Here is a 14212-nt window from a genome sequence, read left to right on the forward strand (position 1 = left end):
TGATTGTTTTAGTTAAATATATTAACACTTGTTGTTTGTATCTATTCCATGCTCTAAGAAATCTATCTCCAAATATAGTTGCTATATCCTTTCATGTGTCTTCCGTAAAATTTTATAGATGAACGTTTGTGTTCCTTAAACCTGCCAACATTGATGGTCGACCAGGAGTTAAGTATCTATAACCTGGTTAAATTGTGAATCCACCTGAACATATGTCTAAAAGTTCAAAGACTGATGAGAGTATGTTTAAATCTTATTAGTATATTAACTTGTAGTCGTTCGTTGTTTCACATTATTTATAAAATATCTCATAGGCTTCCAGTTAATCATGTCGTTTTCTTTTTTATTAATAGCCGCCCTCATCTTCTCAGCCGGCTATTATAGCGCTCCTATTTTTTTTACAATTCAAAGAATTTGAATTGTATTGGGGCGCTGTCTTTTTACGACTCGAAGAGGAGTATTGGAGAATTCCTTTTTTTAATCAATTTTATTGGAGTGATTTTTAAAGCGGGAAATGAAACGCGTGAAAAAATTTGGAGTGATTTTGGTGCTGAGCAAAAGTGAAGAGCGGAACGAAAAGAGAGTGGTTTTTGTTCAGACCGCTGTTTTTGAGACAGCGAGAAATTGATGTGTGAAAAAATTTTCTCTAAGCGAGCGAAATTTTTTTGTTCACGTGCGGCATTTTAAAGCAGTTTTTTTTTCTATTTTGGTTTAGAGGTTTGGTTATGATTTTGTTTTAATTTCAGGCTGGTTTCGGCAGTGCTTTAAAGGTTTTTGGAAATTCATGTGAATTTTATGATAATTCGGAGGTTTTTTATGTGTTTTGCTGATTTTCGGGCTAATTTTTGCGTTTTTTGACGATTATTTTGTGTTACTGGCTCAAATGGGTATTGAAGACACCCCTTCTACATGAACAGCTTTATGATAACAATTGGTTACAGTTTTGTGGGTAGGAATCATTTTTTGTTGAGAAACAGACAAAAAAATGGCGAAAATTGGAACTATTTTGTAATTTTTTGCAGTTTTTCGTTTTTCTGTTTTTAGCTAAGTTTATTAGCCTATTATGACTTGCCTGTTGTTTTGCGAGCATCTGGATACCCTATTGGCTGATGGGAATTTTTCTTCGGATTTGTATGCTTTAAAAGTTTAGAAGTTTTAAAGAATTTGATAACTTTTTTCCAGTTTTTCAGTGAAAGTTGTGTTTTAGAGCTTTCTTTTCATAATTTAGCCTAAAGTATTTTTTCAAAATTCACCTAAGTGGTTTAAGTAAGTACTAGTTGTTTTCATGAAGTTATTTTTGCAGAGATAGTTTCTTCGGGATCTCAATTTATAACAAAATTTGATCCGATTTTTTATTTTTTAACGGATTCTGATTTTATTGTCTTTACTTTTTTGTTTCATTGTTTTTTTTCAAGATAATCATAAATTAGTGAAGGCACGTTTTGTTTGACGAGTAGTTGGATGGCGGTTAAATGGATTTTCACTTCGAGTCGTTTCCGGAATTCTTCCGGCTATGTTTTTTCTAAGATCTGTTCACACATTTTCATGATTTTTGAAGTCAAAGTGGATTAGTGATTTTGGTCACGCCGAAACAGGAAGTGGAGCGAAAAAGCGAGTGGTTTTGCGGCGTGAAATTTTTTTGCTCTAAATTTAAAGTAGAGTGAGAAAATAGTGTTTGAACAAAAATTCGCTTTTTCGGTAGTGGCTTTTTGTTCACATGCGGCAATTTCACTTTGATTTTTACTGTTTTTTCGATTTTTTGGATCGGATTTTTTTCTAAATGGTTTTCCCAATCCATTCATAGTCCGTTCTAGGTGTAGTTTTCTGTTTAGTCAATGAAAATTTTTTGAATTGTACGTCAGGACTTGTCCTGCTATGTCTTTTTTTAAAGATCTGTTCACACATTTTCATGATTTTTGAAGTCAAATTGGAGTAGTGATTTTGGTCACGCCGAAACAGGAAATGGAGCGAAAAAGCGAGTGGTTTTGCGGCGTGAAATCTTTTTGCTCTAAATTTAAATTAGAGTAAGAAAACGGTGTTTGAACAAATGTTCGCTTTCTCGCTAGTGGTTTTTTGTTCACATGCGGCAATTTCACTCTGATTTTTACTCTTTTTTCGATTTTTTGGATCGGATTTTTTTCTAAATGGTTTTTCCAATTCATTCATAGTCCGTTTTAAGTCTAGTTTTTTTAGTCAATGAAAATTCTTTGAATTGTACGTCAGGACTTGTCCTGGTATGTTTTTTTACTTCGTCGAACAAAAAAATGTTTGCCTCATTTTGCCGCTTTTTCAACATTTTGCGTGAAATCTTTATGACTTCTCTAAGCTAGTTTCTCTCTTCTCTCTTTCTGCTAAAAGTGACTTTGAACCTCAGTTGCTCAGCAAAGCAATTCAAAATGAACAGAGTCAGTATAAAAATTGAAGTCAGAAATAGAAACGGGATAAACCCATAAAGCCTCAATTTTAGATGCCCACTATTTGAACGTCGTTCCTATATGTATCAGTTACCTCTCTCTAATGCTTATTGGTATTGATAGTAGCCCCTGTAGCCTCTCTCTAAGAAACAGAAGTATGTTCAATTACGAAATGCCATCAAAATAAATCGGACTTAAAAAATGTTTTTGTACAAAAATCTTTTTTTTTGAATATCTATTTTTTCAATCCCAATCATGCTTATTGGAATCAACGGCGGCTGTTTTCCGGCAATCTGCCGGGTATGTTTTTATTTGAGAATTCTTCCATTAGATCAGTGTAACTAGGTTTGGTGTTTGATGATAACAGAATAGCATTTTTTTTACCTTTAATGTCGCCATATGTTGTAACGTAAGTGGTTCTTTGTTTTTATAATACCATTAGCAATTTTGGAGGCTTTATGTGCTTGACAATTGTGTTTATGAGTTTCTAATTCATGTTCAGATGAATTAATTGTTGAAGTTTAAACAGGGATCTTATTTTTTTGAATGGGTAAGTATAGTGACATGTTATTGCCTTTAGTAAGTTGTCTTTAAATTACCATAAATAGCATCTTTTATAATCATTTTTGTTCCATTTTTTATTGGCCTAATTCCTTTATCTTTATAAACTTCTTTACATTAAAACTGCAATCATCTTTGAAACCTATTCCTCGGTTTAATTTATGTAGTTTTTCTACGTTTGTACTCTCATAAGGGAAGATGTTTGGGTAATTAAATTTTGTAATTTTTTTACTCACTTTGATGTTCTTTGTTTATTACCAGATGTTGTTAATTATTACCAGCTTCTTTTTAAGTTTCCTAACATCAGGATATATATACTTGTTGAATATTTATTGTCCACATATAAATTCAGTTTCATCTTTCGTATATTCAACCTCTTCTGGTAAATATATTTTTATGGGAGTGTTTTAATTGTTATTTTATTTAGAATGTCATGAAAGATATCTGCTTAGGTTTCTCTGTTTTAACTCGTATTCGTCTGTTTGGCTGAGTTATTGAATTTGGTTGTCGTGTTAGGTAGAGTTTCAATATAATCATTTAGATTTTTCATTATCTCTTGATTGTTGTTTATGCACTTTATCCTTTTTATTTTACTTGTCTACTGTTTGTTAAGAGTTTGAGTTGATGTAAACTTCCGCTTACATGTTTCACAGTGATTCTCAGACCTTTTTATTGATACGTTTCTGGGAAATAAACTTTCATTTTTTAAATTGTGCAGTGGTAATCAATCTTGCTTAGTGTGTTCTTTTTATAGCTGCGAAGCTGTAAGCTGAGCGTAGCTATATTGCGGTGCTCTTGGTTTTTTTACGACTCGAAGAGGAGTATTGGTTTTCTTAAGGTTTTTTTTTTTACCGGAAGTACTATTCGTTCAGACGATGTTTTGACCTAAAAGCGAAAGCGAGTAAAATTGCAGTGTGAACTATTTTTTTCTGAGCGAGAGAAGTTTTTTGATCATGCGCTGCGTTTAGTGAATGACTTTTTGACATTGAAAAGTAGTTTTTGACTGAATGGCACATATAGATAACTGTTTTTAGCCGTTTTTTCGTCTAAGTGGCCTAGTTTTTTTGCTTGTAAATTGGTTTTTTGTAGAAATAATTTTTAATCGATGCTATGTTGAAATGTAAACCCCGGAAATTGATAGCACAGTATTTTGCATAGCATGAAATTGCGTTTCAAATGCGAAATTGGCACATATTTCTTGATTTTTTAGTTAATTTTTGGCTTTTTTTCTATTAATTTCTTCATTTTTTGATCTTTTAGCTGTTTTTTGTCAAAAATCAGTTAATATGGCAACTTCCCTTTGATAATTCATACATTCAATGCCTCTTTGTACCTCGATGTAATTTTGTTTCATAAAATTGTACGTTTGCTAATCCGATTTTCGTAGTTTTTTGCCAATTTTTTTCAGTTTTTTGTTTGTTTTTTGCTTTTAATTACTAGAAATAGTATTTTTGGGGAACATGAGGGACTTTAATTTCGTTTCAATAAAGATTCAATAATTTTTTGGTGTTAAGTTTTTGAAAAAACAGATAAATTTTTTTCATAAATGCAGTCTTAAATTTTTTTGACCACTTTTTTGCAAAATGTTTCATTGTTTCGTATGTCTGAATTCTGCTTTTTCTTGTTTTATTCAGTTCAGCAAGTTGGATTTTTGTCTCGAATGACTCGTTGTCTTTTCTATGTCTCGAATGCTGATCAATGAAATGTACTCGTTTTTCTTGTTTTTTTTTTTAAATTTACCTTTTAACTTTCAAAAATCAAGAATTAGTCTTTGTTACGGTGTTCCTAACATTGTGTCCATATTCTTCACATTTTCGTTTGTATCATTCTAGTTTTGTTCTGGCACCTACTTTTGTATTCGTTATATTGATTTTTTCAGTTGTTAAAAAATTGAATGAATTCAGCTTTTTCTTAGATCTTGGTTTCTTCGGTTTGCAATTGATTTAATTCAAAATAAGGCAGTACTGGGAGTTTGCTAGAAACTCTTTTCCAACATTTCGACTTATTACTATTCATTGCAATTTTCTTCCGGGCTTGGTATTGTTTTTAGACGATTGTTTGCTTTTGAATAATATTCTGTTGCTTTTGTTTTTCTATGATTAATTTAATTTTTGAATTAGTATGAATTCATGTTGTCTAGCTTATGTACAACAAGGAAGAATCATGTATTATTTTTGTCTTAATTGCCGTGATTAGAAATCTTATTTGTAGTGTTTCTCTGATTCTTAAGTTTGAGCACTCTTTTAATAATTTTGACTTTCCTGTCTTTTTTGAAAAGTTTTTATCTGCCGTTTGCTTTCGCGATCTTTTTGAGATTAGAATCATTAATTATCTGAGGGCAATTGATGGCCATGTCAGCTTTGTCAGGTTATCAGTTTTTTGACCATCCTAAAAATTTCAGACTTTTTTAACGTTACCAAACGTTTTCAATAATAAAATTTTTGCTGCATTTTCTTTCTTTTGGTGACAGTGGTTTAAATTTCACCGATTTTTAGATCAGACCCGTGGAGGTAATGAGTTGATGGTTTAATACAAAAGGTAATGGCTTCAGCTTTTTGTGAAGTTTTGGTGCTTCGAGTCGCTTCCGGAATTCTTCCGGCTATGTTTTTGTTTCGTCGTCTGACGCTTCATTTTCGTTTTACATTTGTTCTAGAACATTCTGTCTCGTCACTGCTTAAATGGCTTTTTCGCGCTGGATTTCACGCTTTCTGCGTGACCTAAATTGCTGTTCCTAAAACAAACTTGATTGTAAGAAAACAGATTGTATGGTCCGACAGCCGAGTGGTAAAGGCGACTGGCTGTTAATCCGGAGATCGCCGGTTCGAGACGCGACAGGGAAACTTTTTTTGCACCCAAAAACAACCTCCTTTGAAATAAACTTGTAAGTTTTATAGGCGGCGGCGATAACTATTATCAACTCACTTCTGTATCTTTTTCCATCTGTATTTTACGGCACGCAAGTCTATTTCGCAGCTATTCCGGCAATCTGCCGGCTATGTTTATTATTTTTTTGTTTATCTAAAATTGTAACATTTTAGTGTTTCCTAATTTTGTGCATCATGTCATAGTAATAGTAAATATAGGAATCTGATTGATATGCTCCCTAAAATAGTGAAAATAATTATTTTTTAGAGCTTTTCTAAACTGTGTATCATATCCTAGTAAGAGGAAATATAGGAATATTACGTAATTTCCCCCCCCCCGAAATAGGTGTGTGCCAGGTTCCTATTTAACCTTTTACTTCTAGGTAGGGAGCCATGTATTAATTTTCGTTTCGATTCATGGGCTTATCGGCTATGTTGTTAACGCAGTTCTGGAGCTGTTGCTGTCTATATAATGCGGTTAAACAAACGTTTGTACCTGATATTCCCGAATGGTTACTCTTCTGTTTTAATTATGGCAAGCATGCACTTCGAAAACAGTATTAAAAGTAACTTTCTATCCTATCTCCACGTTATAAAACAGTTTTTTGAGTATTTGAAAAGACTATTTGTTGATTGTAACTTTTCGGCATTTTTCTGTGTGCGTGCGTGCGTGCGTGCGTGCGTGCGTGCGTGCGTGTGTGTGTGTGTGTGTGTGTGTGTGTGTGTGTGTGTGTGTGTGTGTGTGCGTGTGCGTGTGTCGGAATTTAAAACACAGTGTGTTTAACAGACGCAAACGATTTTGGCACTGGCTACACAAATGGAGTCGTGACAAATGGTAACAGTGAGAGTTATGGATCGAGGCTCTCTCGGATGGCTGGTGACCCTCAGTATGTTTGGAACAGGATTATGCTAGTCTTCATCATACTCCTATTGTGCCAGGTAGGTTGCAATTCATACAAAATGCAAAATTTTTAATTGTAAAAGAAAGCTGTGGTGCAGTTTTCCATCACATAGTTTTAGATAGTCGTCTAACTCTGTTGTCCAATGCTTATTAATAGCCGTCAGCCTCTCAAAAGGTTATTAATTGCTCTCAAAAGAAGTTCGTAGAAATTATATTGGTCCTGTCGTCTTTTTGCAGTTTTTCGCTTGGCCGATTTTTGCTCTAACCCGTATGACTTTTTGACGTCAAAAGCGGGATAAACAGGTAGGGCCTGAGTGTCATTACTGGCTTTTAGAGCCTTTCGGCTTATTAGACTTTAAGCATCCAATTCACCAAATCTGTATTGGAGACATAACTTCATGGTGTGATGGGCGTTTGCTAGATTTCCCCCACTCACTTCACCCCCTCCCCGCATCATCCCCCTTCATCCCCAGCCCTACACATCGTTCCACCCGTAAACCAGCGCGCTCGACCCCCCTCCTCCCCGCCGCAACCGCGCTCACCCCACGCCCTTTCAATTAAGCTAAATCGAACCCGCCTAAACCGCAGCTAGCTAATGACGAAGCAAACTGCTCGACAGTAGTTTGAGAGCAATTTGCCTGAAGTTAGTTGGTTATCTTTATTTAGGCGCTCCTCTTTACAATTCAATGAATTGGATTGTGTTGGAGCGCTGTCTTTTAGAATCTTTGTATATTTTTCGACCGTGATGTCGTTGAATAAAGATTCTAATAACGTTGAACTAGTGAAGAGTGAAAATGCGAGTAGGTTTGAGGCGCAAATTTTCAATTTACATTTAGAGTGGAGTGCGAAATTGACGTTGGAACAAAATTTCGGATTTTGTTTTGCGGAAATTTGACCTATCTTTCTAATTATAATTATCCACAAATGCTAGTAATGTTTAATTGCTCTTGAACGAAGTTCATTGCAATTATTTTAAACGTGCTGGTCTTTTTTTATGTACATTTTTTGCTTGGCCATTTTGCGTTTTTCTTCTTGACTTCTCAAGTGAATTTTTCTCGCTTCCGTTCTTCATTTTTGAGTGATCTCTATTGCTCTTACTCCGAAGTAAAGCTTGTTGTTATTATAAGTTCTGTTGCAGCATATCTGAAAGTACGGCCTGGTAGACGAGTGGGCAGTGCATCTGGTCAAATGTTTTTGCCGAGATCAAATGTTTTTGCACCCGCCCGTCGTTCAAGAGCAATTCGTTCGACACTAGTCGGTTCATGTTTCTACGTGTCTAATGGTGTTCAAATGTCAGTAAGTGTACCCTCATTGGAAGGCTAATAATTTTTTGACTTAATAAACATTGGTTTACAACGGGACAAAACAGGGAGTGTTATAGGATCACTTCATAGTTAAGGTTTTTTATGACTTTAATATTTACTCTTTTCAAAATTTGAATTAGGTTTTAAGAGTCTTTACTTAGTCTCTTAGTCTCATTATTCACAACCTTTATCGGCTTGCTAATAAAGCATCGACAAAATAATTACCTTTTTTTTGCGTGTTTGGTCAATAACATCTTTGTATTTAAAACTGTTTGTTTCAAAAATTCTTGAAGTATAGTTTTGCCCGTTTATTCTGTTGTGTTATCGCAGATTTTCCTGATGCAGGTACCATTGGATTCATAATGAGATAAATTTATTATTAAAATTTTTTGTTGATATCCAAGCCCCTGCTATTTGCAGATTCTGTGCTTTCATAAAAGATTGTGTCTCGAAGTGGTTGTTCCTTTGTCTTGGCATTTCTCATTAATGAGTGGTACAATTGGCTCTGTAATGGGTAGCGAAATAACACTGTGGAATGGTGGTTGAGGATTAGTAGTCTTTGTAATCAAAAACCGCTGCCATATACGGTACTGTCAGTCACCAGCTTTTGCGGCTGAAGCTATACGAACTAGTCGGCGATGCAAAACTCTCCAGTTATCCGTGAATTGCATACAAGCCGCAGGTTCTACGTTGTTCTAGACAGCAGGAATAGCAGATGGAAACAGAGGAACGGACTGCCACAGGGTAACGTACTAGCACTTCTGCTGTTCAATGTCTACAGGAACAATCAACCGCTGCCAACTGGATCTCGAAATTTCTTTTACGCTGATGACCGGTTGATGGCCTTTCAAGATTCAAGTATCGAGAAAATTGAACAAAAAATGCACAGTGCCATGAATGTAATGAGCGAACACGGAGCCAACGATTTGAAGCCGAACCCCGAGAAAACAGAGGTTTCTCTTTAATGTTAATAACAAATCAGCAAAACGAGGATTCAAAGTAGTCTGGGAAGGAATGCAGCTTAAACACAAACCCGAACCCAAATATGAAGTAGTCTTTCTGGACCGAACAATCAGTTGCAAACAACACTGCGTCAATGTACAAACGAAAGTCGCAGGGAAGAACAGCATTCTACGGCTTCTAACGACATCCAGCTTCGGAGCTGATCCAAGAACTCTGCGCACATCGGCCCTAAGTGTCGCAATATCAGCGTCTGAATACGATTCCCCTGTCTTGTACAGGTCATCACATTTGCAGCAAGCCAACATCAGTGTAAATGCGACAATGAGAAGAATCACTGGTTGTCTACAGACGACAAAGGTACAGCAATAGTATAAGCTGGCTAGGATAGCTCCACCTAACATACGCCGGGAGGCAGCTGCGAGAGAAGAAAGACGGAGGCAAACGACCGATCAAAGGCACCCACTGTTTGGACAGACTGCAGCACCGGTACAACTTTAGTAGTGGCACTGTTTTCTATAACAGACTCGCCCCCTAAACCTGCTGTTCAACAATTACAGAAATAGGAAGAGGAAACTCGCTTCTGACGTGCGAGGCGATCACATCACCCCTCGTCAAGAACTACCTGTTGGCTCCCACCTGCCCTGGAAAAAGTGGAAAGCTATGAATAGACTCCGGGCGGGTGCTGAACGATGTCGCTCAAACCGTTACGAATGGGGCAGATTGCTGACCCCGCATGCAACCTGTGGAGAAGAAAAGGACATGACGCAATATTTTCGAATGCCCGAGGCCGTTCACTATCTTTTACTTGTGTTTCAAGGACGTGGGCTCAGAAGTATGTGAAAATGTACTGGAGCGAGTCTGAAGTGCTACTTGTGGAGTGGCCACGAAGGAGAAGTTGACATATTTAGCATAGCCAGTTAATTTCATTTGGTTTTTGCGAATTGACACTAGTTGTTTTCGGTACAGATACTGAATTTTTGATCAAGTTTGTAGATTTGTTTTTTGCCATTTATTGTCATTTATGACGGGTCTCATTAGCCTTCGTATGCGGAAAAATTTATTCCATTTAGGTGTTCCGGTTTTTACTGATTAATAGCCGCCCTACTCTTCTTAGCAGGCGGTAATCTTCTCAGCAGGCTATAATTGCGCTACTATTTTTCTACTATCCAATAATTGAATTGCATTGTGGCTGTCTTTAATTTTTCATTGACTGATCTTTCAAAACGTGATACGCACGTAAGGCCTCACGGGTATCAAGTTTCATTAGAGGGTCGTAGCTGTTTCTAATGGTCCTTCAAGTGCTTAGAGTGGTGAAGCTACTGGGAAGGCCGTAATTCAAGGTTAAAAGACCATTTTTAGGTGTTTTTGAGCCCAAATTGGTGCAATTTTGTCGGTTTGTCATTTTCAAGTTCTTTGATTGACCAATCTTAAACTGAGGTGATTACTCTGAAACTTAAATCGATAGAAATATTTTGCAAGACATAATTACCTTTTGTGGCCGTTTTGAGAGCTACATCTTTGGTACTGCAAACATTAACACGAAAAGTCATTCTATTGTTTGAAAATTTTCAAGTTTTTTTTTTTGATCACATGTTGGGTTTTTCAGCGTAAAGGGCGATAAAATTTGTTAAGTAAGCTGCATTCAAAAGTAGGTTGCTGCCTATGTTTTCAACTTTTTAATGTCACAAATTTCGAATTTTTTTGATAGAAATTGCAGTTTTGATCAAGTTTTGCTCAAATGTTTTTGTCATTTTTTTTCAGTTTATCCAGCCTAAGGTGCCAAAAAATTTCCTCTAATAGGAACTGCACGGCTTTTAGTGGCAATGGAATTGTTTTAAACAGTTTAAAATACGAATTTTAAAACTTTTGTGTTTAATTTTGCCTTTTCAAGTTTTCTGATTTTTTTTGCAGATTTACTTGCCTCAGCGAACAGGCAGTCTCATCTCGGATTTTTAGTATGTTTCTTCATAGTTGGTAGGTTCAATCGTTTTCATTATTTTGAATTTACAAATTTCACCAATTTCTTGATAAAATCTCATTTTTTTTCAATTTTCTGAAAATTCTTGTCATGTTCCTAGTTTATCGCTCTTTATGAACCAATGAAGCTTTTTAGGGCTTGAAATTGGATCGCTGAATAGCCTCTGGAGACAATGAAAAGGCTCTGATGAAATATCACAATTTTTAGCATCATATCATTAAAACTTGCAATTGTTTTCAGATTTTCTGAAATCGTTTGTCATCTAAATTTAAATCTTCACGGGCCAATGAAACGTTATAGGTCTCTCATAAATATTACTGGACATATTTAAGAGAAAAAAGGGGTTTTAGACGTTTTCTTATAGCAACATTAAGGAATTTTCTTTGGTTTGCGCTTTTTTTGATTTTTAAGTGTTTGTCATAGCTTTGTTTGGCCAATAAACTTCTTTCAGGACTTGTGCGTGTGTTAATGGGTGTATTTAAATGGATTAAAATTGGCTTTCAGCTTCAAAGCTTCAAGAGTTTTTTCAATGACTCTATTTGTTTCGTTGAAACCTGAGGGGCCAAAACTTCCTCTAATAGGAACTGCATAGCTTTTAAAGGCAATGGAATTGTTTTAAAGTTTAAAATACGAATTTTAAAAATCATGTAATTAATTTTGCCTTTTTCAATTTTTCTGATTTTTTTTCAGATTTACTTGCCTCAGCGACCAGGTAGACTCATCTTGGATTTTTGGTATGTTTCTCAATATTTGGTAGGGTCAATCGTTTTCATTATTTTAATTTTACAAATCTACCAGTTTCTTGATAAAATCTCATTTTTTTCAATTTTCTGAAAATTATTGTCATGTTCCTAGTTTATCGCTCTTTATGAACCAAGGAAATTTTTAGGGCCTGAGATTGGGTTGCTGAATAGCCTCTGGAGACAATGAATAGGCTCTGATGAAATATCACAAATTGTAGCTTCATGTCATTAAAACTTGCAATTGTTTTCAGATTTTTTGAAATCGTTGTCCATCTTCTAAATTTAAACCTTCATGGGCCAATGAAACGTTTTAGGTCTCGCGTAAATAGTACTGGACATATTCAAGAGAAAAAAGGGGTTTTCGACGTTTTATTATAACAACATTAAGGAATTTTCTTGAATTTGCGCTATTTTCGATTTTTAAGTGTTTGTCATACCTTTGTTTGGCCAATAAATTTCTTTCAGGACTGTTGCGTGTGTTAATGGGTGTATTTAAATGGATAAAAATTGGTCTTCAGCTTAAAAGCTTCAAGATTTTTTTCAATGGTTCTATTTGTTTAGTTTGTTTGATTTTAGTTTCTCAAGTTTTGCGAATTCTTTTTGGCTGGCATTGTTCTGCTGATCATGTGTAGTGGTTCTGAGATTTTCTTTCATTTCTTTCGATTGTATTTCAGGACTTGTCATGCTAAGTTTTTTTCTTCGAACAAAAGTTGTTTAGCTTGCCTCAGTTTGCCGCTCTTTGGATAATTTGCATGAAATGTTTTTGACTTCTAGTGTTTTAAACAACAGTTGCTCAGCAAGGGAATCTAAAATTAGCGGAGTCATTAAAAACGAAATCACAAATAGAATTGGGATAAACCCATAAAGCCCCGTTTTAGATGCCCGCTACTTGAACTTTGCTTTTATTATTGTTAGTTACCATCTCTAATGCTTATTAGTTTTGATACTTAGCAATGTATCCTCTTAACAAGGAGCAGGAGTATTTCGAACAGCGAACTGAACTCGACATTTTTCGCATTTGGAAATGTTTTTCGTACGTCAGTCATTTTTCCATTTCTTATGTTCTGTCAATCCTAATGGGGGGTTATGGGAATTTTCCTTTACAGGATTTCCCTTTGTGTTGTGGATGCCTTCGTTGGATCAGTAGTGTGAATGGTCTTTTGTCAGGCTGTGTGAATGGGTTTTGATAATTTAGGTTTATCATGATACGTATTTTTTAGTTTTTAAGTTCTTATTGATTGGTCTACTTTTATTAATATAGAGTAATTTGAATAATTTTGACAAAGTTTTTTTACTATTGCTGATGGCTATGTTTTTATATAATTAAATTCTTTCGTTTATTCGGATTGTAATTCATAAATTCTTTTTTTGAAGATCTGGCCACACTTCGGTTTTTGGTGTCGATGAGAGGTCAATTATAGTATTGATTTTAGTCACATTAGAAATGTTAATGGAGCGAAAAGTAGTTTTAGGGCATGAAATTTTTTCCAACTGCTTCGAAAATTGAGTAAGAAAATTGTGTTCGAACAACTTTTCTGTTTTGTGGGAGAATTTTTTCACGTGTAGCAATTTGACTTTTGTTTCGACTTTTTGTCTCGATTGCGTTAGAAATTGATTTTAAAAATTTATGTGTTTTAATTGCGCTTATTTTAAATTGGTTAAGGCAGCTATCAGTTTTTATGACTTGAACAATATTTCTTTTCGCAAAATTTTGTTGCATTTTTGGGTTTTGCGTGTTTATTTTTTGTTCTTCTAGTGCTCTATCTGATGACTGGTCTCATTAGCACTCTTATTAGGCATAAATGAAGCGATTGAATGTTTTCAATTCATATCTATCGTTTTTCATGAATTTTATAATACTTGTTTTCAAAACTTTTTGCTGATTGTTCTGCTCTTCTTCAATAGATTTTGTGTCGTCCCTTTACCCAATGACAATAAGGGTAGTTCTTGTCGACTCTCTGATGGTGAGCAAGTGATGCTATTCTTGGATTGAGTTTTACCTGAATTAAAACGTCACTTGTTTTGAAAATTTGTATTTTTAATTTTGTATTGCCTATTTTCGACAATAATTTACTGTCCTACCACTTAATAATGTTTTTGGCTCTCTGATGAGCTCTATTTGAAGCTATTAAAATTTACTCCTATCTTGCCGTGAATTGTTCAAAAAATGTGAATTTGCGTTTTCTGCTTGCTGCAATTTCCAGTTTTCTTATCTAGTCGTATTAATGAGAGACCTTGGAGACCTTCTTATTAAGCAATTTTGAAGCTAATTCATAGTTTCAGTTAGTTATTAATGTTTTCTGAAGAACTATTGGTTTCAAAAATTTGACCTTGTTATTTGCTCTCAAACAAAGTTTGTAGCTATTATATTAGTCCTGTAGGTCTTTTTATGCAATTTATCGTTCGACCGATTTTTCGTCTGACCAATTTGGCTTTTCGTCCGCAAAAACGGGATAAACAGGTAGGTAAACTCGTCTTCAAGTA

At 35.1% G+C, this 14212-nt stretch overlaps 1 protein-coding gene across 1 annotated transcript in view; it reads left to right on the forward strand.

Annotated features, from left to right (window-relative positions):
* The window catches only part of LOC142340592 (phosphatidylserine synthase 1-like), a 93109-nt gene that overhangs the window by 36179 nt on the left and 42718 nt on the right, over positions 1-14212 (forward strand). The window contains exon 5 of the mRNA XM_075391271.1: positions 6627-6778. Within this exon, the coding sequence (XP_075247386.1) occupies positions 6627-6778 (152 nt within the window). The remainder of the gene's footprint in view (positions 1-6626; positions 6779-14212) is intronic.

This window comes from Convolutriloba macropyga, chromosome 1 (assembly GCF_964194025.1).
Source record: "Convolutriloba macropyga chromosome 1, txConMacr16.3, whole genome shotgun sequence".
Taxonomy (NCBI): Eukaryota; Metazoa; Xenacoelomorpha; order Acoela; family Convolutidae; genus Convolutriloba; species Convolutriloba macropyga.